At 33.7% G+C, this 7,143-nt stretch overlaps 2 protein-coding genes across 3 annotated transcripts; one reads left to right on the forward strand and one right to left on the reverse strand.

Annotated features, from left to right (window-relative positions):
- Window positions 1-353: 353 nt before the first annotated feature.
- Window positions 354-3,420, forward strand: LOC128396472 (clotting factor G beta subunit-like). Of its 2 annotated transcripts, none has more exons than XM_053357065.1 (5): window positions 354-1,481; window positions 1,595-1,724; window positions 1,787-1,883; window positions 2,435-2,847; window positions 2,932-3,420. In XM_053357065.1, exons 2-5 carry the CDS (start codon window positions 1,652-1,654, stop codon window positions 3,261-3,263), a joined length of 915 nt encoding a protein of 304 aa, XP_053213040.1. In that variant the 5' UTR covers window positions 354-1,481; window positions 1,595-1,651; the 3' UTR covers window positions 3,264-3,420. The 2 variants fall into 2 exon arrangements, with proteins under 2 accessions (XP_053213040.1, XP_053213041.1); XM_053357066.1 differs by having other exon boundaries at window positions 354-625.
- A 29-nt stretch (window positions 3,421-3,449) lies between these two features.
- Window positions 3,450-5,550, reverse strand: LOC128396466 (SOX domain-containing protein dichaete-like). The gene has a single exon (XM_053357058.1). The coding sequence runs from the start codon at window positions 5,324-5,326 to the stop codon at window positions 3,959-3,961; it is 1,368 nt and encodes a 455-aa protein (XP_053213033.1). The 5' UTR covers window positions 5,327-5,550; the 3' UTR covers window positions 3,450-3,958.
- Between the last annotated feature and the right edge of the window lie 1,593 nt (window positions 5,551-7,143).

The following is a 7,143-nucleotide window of genomic DNA, read 5'->3' on the forward strand; positions in this document are numbered from 1 at the left end:
TTCTACTGAAGCTCAAGAAAAGAAAAACTTCTCCTCTCGATCTCTAATAAACTCGTTTCGATACAATAATTTGGTCTTATGACCTTTAAGCGATTCTCTTCAGCGAAACCTTCCAAATGCATGTATACGCAATCGATTTGACAATTCGAGTCTCTATCATCCTCATCATCTTTTTCTTCTTAATGTTCACAATCTTAAAGTGGCAACATGAAGGAACTTGGAACATCTTATCCTCTTTCTCTCTTCCTTCATCTATATTTTTTTATAGACTCACAATCTACTCTTTTCTCTTCTTTTCTCTCTCTCTCTCTCTCTCTCTCTCTCTCTCTCTCTCCATCGTCTCACTCATTTTCTTGTTCCCTTTTTTTCATTTATCTCATTGAAGAAAATAGTCAAACCAGTTCTCAGTCACTTGAGTACTTTTTATGTACATCTTGAAAACTTTCAGGTTCCTCTCTCAATTTAACCAGAAATGAACTTTTCCCAAGTCATATTATCATTTAGAATCGCCTTTCGAGGTTTGGTCATTCGATCAACACATGATTATGATGATATTTTGTTTCCAAAAACTTGAAGGAAAACTGAATTGAGACTCATTCTGATTTGGCATCGGTTCGTTGGTCCAGTAAGTTCATTTTGTTTGCTCTCAATCAAAACATTTAATTATAAATTAATCATCTTTTCAATCGTTGCCAAAAATTAACCCATTTTATTGATCATCCCATATGATTGATGAACATTTCTAATTTTCAATACACTTTCCGTTTCCTTTTTTCGTTGATTATTGTTACCATGATCAAGTTATCGATTAATAATTCAAACTGTTAAACTCAATGATTATTAAATAATTGAACAAGAAAAAAAAAAAGAATTCGGGAAGTTTGATAAAATTATGATTTAATTGTTTATCATTAAATCAATTTAATGTTATCATTAAATTAATGATACAATTGTTAGAGTAAATATTGTGATAATAAGAGATAAATGATACAAGATTATGATGCAACCTAATCGAGATCAACTCGATTGAAAAAAAAGAGTAGAAAAAGTTTCGAGAAAAAAGTTTCATTCAAGTTTCGTGTCATTAGATGTTGTGTGTTGGGTCAGGTCAAGTTTATTATCAATTAATTGTTATTAAAGGTAATTTAAATTGTGAACCATGTTAGTTTTGAGAATTAACAATAAAAAGTAAATTTGCTTGATTGTTGTTAAGATTTTGCAACCTTGATGTTTATTTTAGTGGAAAATTAAATTTATCTAATCAACTATAATGAAGTATCACAAGTTAACAATTGCTTAATTATTACTTAATCACTAACAATCAAAAGAATCGTTTTGTTATCGTTCAATTGATTTAGTAGTTAATTTTTTTCGTCGTTCATTTCATTTCAACGATTGACAATTCGACAAAATCGATTGTACGTTTTATGTCATTTGATTTCTGGTTACTCATGTCAACATTTGATTCGTTTCAAGTTTTGGTACATTTCGTTTCCAATAATTGATCTTGTTGATTATCGATAAATCTAAAATTGTAAAATGTTCATCAGTTAATCAACTTAATTTGTGTAATTTCATTTTCTATTTTCATTAGAATCAAACTAATTGTGTGAAGGAAACACTGGATCAACTTAACAAATCTAAATGATCAATGGTTACCTTTCCTTGGCTAAACTTAATTCCTATCATTGGATTCTGGTTGATTATTAAAACCAGTTTGACAGGTAAATATTACTGATTAGATTTAATAAGATTATAATTTCATGTCTTTCATCATCTTTTGAAGATTGTCATCCAGAAACCGATTGGAATTCAATTATATCTCGTGTTTATGGAGGAACTCAAGCTAAAAGTGATGAATATCCTTGGATAGCTCATCTCAGGTGAAAATAGTTATTATCATATTGAAAGTGGCTTAATAATAATGATGAAAATGAAATGATGACAAGTGAGAATCAATCCTGTGTTTACCAATCGGATTTATCAATAGTCGAAACCTTGAATTGAGTGTAAATTCATTTGTAAACATAAACATTTTTGGTTACCTGTGGGTCGCTGACTTTAGACTGAATCTATTTTCCTTGATCCTTGTTTATCATCACGCAAACATTTATAATCCTCAAGAAAATGGAGTTATCTTTTTGCTTGCTTTTTCCTTCATTTGTTCATCATCTTGGTTACAGTTTTATGGTCACTTCAATACAGGTCACTCTCTCTCTCTCTCTTCGTTAACTTTTGTTGTGCATTTCCATTACATCAGACTTATTATCGTCATTATTTTTTCTTTCATCTTTTTTGTATTGTTGTTATTTACTATCATTATTTTGGTAATTTTAAATTAGTGACCAAATTATGATGAAAATAATAATGATCATCATGATAATGTTCATGTTTCTTATTTCTAATTTGTTTTCGTTTGTTCACAATCCAATAGATTTTTCATTGGTAAAAACACCACTCGATATGGACTATGTGGTGGTTCATTGATTGATGATCGGCACATTGTTACAGCGGCTCATTGTATTCATGATGCCTCCAAAAACCTTCGGCCCATTGACAGTGTTGAAGTTTACGTTGGGGTAAAAGATTTAACTTCTCTCAATAAACCTTACAAAGTATTCAAATATTTTTATCCAAATGACTACAATCAAGATTCACTTTATAATGACATCGCTATACTGAGGTTAACTAAGAAGGTCACATTCACAGATCAAGTGTCACCGATTTGCTTAGCTGGGTCACTCAATCGACCTTTTCTCACTTTAACAGTGGCAGGTTATGGGAGACTCGGACCCAATCGTAAGCCAGCAACATCCTTGATGAAAGTCGATGTTGAATTTATAGACAGTAAGTGGTCTCGATGAACATTTCGAATGTCACTTTAGTTGTTAATTGTTAATCCATTTCCATTTTTTGATTGAATTGTAATAGGAAAAACCTGTAATCAAATGTTGCGCGATTTTATTATAAGGATGAACCCCGATATCGAAGCTCGTCAAGAAAAGTTCAAGATGCCGCAAGTTCATTCAAGTCATTTGTGTGCTGTCGATACACTCACCGGAGGCGATGCTTGTTCAGGAGATTCTGGTGGACCTTTGATGTACCAAAATCGTAAAGATGGACGATACTATGCTGTGGGAATTGTTTCTGGTGCCATGGATGAATGTGGTGACCCAAGAACACCAGGTTTCTATACAACTATAGCCAAATTCCGACCTTTTATTGAAAAAGTTGCACCGAAATCAACTTTTTGTGATATTTAATTGACCAAATAAATAGAGAATAATAAATTATTTACTTTTCTAATTGAAATTGAACTTTCATCAGATTATATTCACATCCATGGAGATTTCCAGTGTGTCAAAGACTGAAAATCTTGTCACGAAATGGTGAAAATTGTCCGATTCTTTTGGCGAAAATAAAACTTGAATTGATTGAGATAAACACTATGAATTTATAAACAAATTTATTTTAAGGGAGAAATACATTGATTTGTTGATTAAATTTCTCCAGAAATTCAGAAAAAAAGGAAGGATGAAAGGAGGAAGAGAAATAAAGAAAGGAAAGAAAATGTTATAATATTGTTTTCGGGGTCAGGGGTCAATTAAATTTACACACAACACAAGAAATTAGCATAAAAATTGTTGCGGATGAGATGAAGATGAGGATGTTTAAAATGATTAGGATTATGTTCATAATGGTGATGATTTCATGTTCTCAAGTCACAATCAGTTGAAAGCTTGGAAATTGTTTACAGTGATTAACATTTGTGATGAAATTTTGATGTTGTTGATTTGGATGATGATGAGAATGAGAATGGAGATGAAAAGTGATGAAGATGCGAGTAGAAATAGTTGGAAGAAATATTAATATGTTTATGTTTCGATTGTTGATTCGATGAAATAAAAAGATTAAACATATTTATATATAATAATTATAGTTCAATTTATTATAACTGTTAATTGTTTGCTTGATCACTTAAATAATTTTCTAGATTGAGTCCTTGTCCATTGGCGGACATTGGACTTGCTGAGGATCCCATTGAGGCGTAAGGCGTCATGGGCATCGGTGAGTAGCTCGCTGAGCCATTCATGTATGAAATGTTCATCGGATTTGAGGTTATTTGATTATGAATTTGTGGTATATCATATCTACCATAAAGTCCAGTTTGTGTTGTCATTCCTGGCGAAGCGTATCCTGCCACAGCGGCCGCGTGTTGCTGATAATCATGCATGGACATTGTTGGATATCCGTTGGGCATTACTCCGTTCATTTGGTAAACATCCCGAGGTACACTTAATGCTGCTGCTGTTGCGGCATTTGCTGAGGATCGAGAGGGGTCGGGGGTTAGAGGGCCGAGTCCATAGGGTTTCTCTTTTTTCATCAATGTTTTAGTTTTTCGCCGAGGACGATACTTATAATCGGGATGTTCTTTCATGTGAACAGCTCTCAATCTCTTTGCTTCATCAATAAAAGGCCGTTTATCTGTTTCAGATAATAATTTCCACTCAGCTCCGAGTCTCTTTGAAATCTCTGAATTGTGCATTTTCGGATTCTCTTGAGCCATTTTTCTCCTTTGACCCCTTGACCAAACCATGAAAGCATTCATTGGTCTCTTGACTCTATCGTACTCTTTTTTAGCTGCAAGGGAAGCGGCATTGGACACAACGGCAGCGGCTGAGGAAGAGTTGGTATTCATTATATTAGATGAATTGTGAGATGAAGTTGAACTGGACGAGGAATGATGATGAATAGTCGCTAATGATGTTTGGTGGGAATGATGAAGAGGATGATGAAGGGAATTCTGATGATGTGATGAATTGTTGTCACTATTAGACGAATGATGATGTTGAGGATGATGATGATGATGGTGGTGGTGATTTGCCGATGATCCATTCGACCCATTGGTTCCACTGTTTCTATCATTACCACTATTATTATTACCACTTCCACACTCCATTTTCACACTGTTATCACTACCGTTGGAACAACTATTACTACTACCGTTGGTCGGATTCGGAGACCCTGAACCGGAACTCGGTCTATTGTGAATGGACCCTTGAGAAGTAGGTGTTGATGTTGGTGTTGGAGGCATCAATGAGGATGAATTTGCTTGGAGATGTTGTTGCGCTGCAACGGCCATTGCATGATAGTGGGTATGATGAGGTGATACAAGGCTTGGATGATGATGACCGGGGTGGTGAGAGGGATGAACACTGTGGTGATGGTGTGATGAGGAAAACGCTTTCAATTCATGTTCAATTGGACTGTAAGACCCTACGGCGGCCAAGGTAAATGGAGTGTACTCTCTTTCTACAGCGGCCATATTCACATATCCAATAGTTGATTAACAAAAAAAAAGGTAAATGATCACGTTGATGGTGATTAATTATTCGATAATTAAAAGACAAAAACACAATAAACAAGAGAAAAGAAACAAAACTAATCGTATTTAACGATTTTCAATTGATTAACAATCTTTTTGTGTAACTACTTTTGTAACGTTAACTTGTCTTGTTGTTGATGTTACTCTAGCTCGATATTGTTTTGCTCATCTGATTGTGATCACTGTTGTTCCCATTCGGAGGAGGAGCTTCTCATTCACTTCTTTTCGGTCATGCGTCTGGCGACTCGCGCATGCGCACAATCACCTGGAAGGCGAGGCAAAGTTACACTTTCAAGTTTCGATAAAATTAACGAACAATTTGTTAATTAAAAGCGATTTCCGTCTAAATCATTTTGCAAATTAACAGAATTACATTCAATTGATTAGATGGAGTTAAAGGGAGCAAATGGTGAATCTGAACGCGTCTACATTTGTGGATCATGATGATGATGATTAGATTGATGATGAGGGTCACAATTTGTTGACACAATCAAATGAAAGGTTTGCCAATAGATTATTGAATCTTTTTTAGCGCTTCCTCTTAATCTTCATCATTAAATATAATCACATCTCTCTCATTTTGGTCTAACATGATTCTGTTTGTGCTTCAACAATTGAGGTAATTTGTTGGCCTTGACTTGATTTAAATTGTTGACTTTAACTTGAATTGTGATAGATTGATGTGTAACTTTCCATCTTCATTTTATTGGGTGTTAATAATTCACTTTTATTGACATTTCATGCAATTAATTCAAACTCATGTTCTCAATTTATCTGACATTTAATCAAATGTGATAACTTTTAACGTGCAAACAACAATGTAATTATTTGGAGAGAGAAAAATTTTCAAGGTTACAAAATGATTTGTTTCAACTCGTTCGAACCAAATTGACCAGTCCAACAGTGGAAAGTTGCGATCTAGTTAACGGCTAAGTCATTTAAAGCTTTAGGGTCCGAGTCTCATTATAACGGTCATTTCAATCATAAGCCCGTAGGAGAGATGGAGAGAGAGAGAGGGAGGGAGAAGGAGAGTAGTGGGAGGAATAAGTTGATCTGTTAGACTTTAATTTTATCCGAATACTTGATCAGTTTGACCATCGAATGAATTGAATCTTGTTGTTAATCACTCGAAGGCGTTTTCTTATTAGTTGGCTCACTTTTTTGCTCGATATTGTTAAGGGATAAAAGTGTTATAATCGATAATCAGATTTTCTTTTTCTTCTCATTTGTTATGTATCCGTTGATAGAGTTTAAATTCTCTATCAGTTGATAGAGAGAATATGTTGTATTGGTCATTTATTATGATAGATGATCGATGAATAATTGGTATGACCATAACCCCTTTTATCGATTTTGTTGTTCCAATTATCTGTCAAAGCCCTTAAATAGATCATCAGTGACCATTATTATAAATTAACAATGGAAATACCTGAATTATAATCAAGCAAAATGATTGATTAATTACAGACTGTTAATTGTTTGATTGCGTGTGTGCGATTTGTGATTAATACAAATTGCAGCTTAAGCAAAAAGGACCAACGAGAGTCTGAAAACTCATGTTAAATTAATTTAAATCAATCGGAATACAATTTATTAATAATCTACTTTTATTGATCACTTTTCAAGTTTTCCACAATTAACCTTCGTTAAAAACCTTCAAGTGAAATTTTCAACGGTTAACTGATTTTAATTTATTGAATTACCAGTAACACTTTTGATTGATCAACATTTAAATAAATTCCAATAACAAGGAGTAT

The sequence above is a fragment of the Panonychus citri genome, unplaced genomic scaffold (genome assembly GCF_014898815.1).
Source record: "Panonychus citri isolate SS breed McGregor unplaced genomic scaffold, ASM1489881v1 Contig00144, whole genome shotgun sequence".
Classification (NCBI taxonomy): domain Eukaryota; kingdom Metazoa; phylum Arthropoda; class Arachnida; order Trombidiformes; family Tetranychidae; genus Panonychus; species Panonychus citri.

Excerpts from the sequence above, each read along its gene's own strand:
- LOC128396472 (XM_053357065.1), top strand. The coding sequence starts at position 1,652 with ATGGTTACCTTTCCTTGGCTAAACTTAATTCCTATCATTGGATTCTGG. Across the intron at positions 1,725-1,786 it reads TATTAAAACCAGTTTGACAG|ATTGTCATCCAGAAACCGAT; the intron begins GTAAATATTACT and ends CATCTTTTGAAG. Across the intron at positions 1,884-2,434 it reads CCTTGGATAGCTCATCTCAG|ATTTTTCATTGGTAAAAACA; the intron begins GTGAAAATAGTT and ends ACAATCCAATAG.
- LOC128396466 (XM_053357058.1), bottom strand. The coding sequence starts at position 5,326 with ATGGCCGCTGTAGAAAGAGAGTACACTCCATTTACCTTGGCCGCCGTA.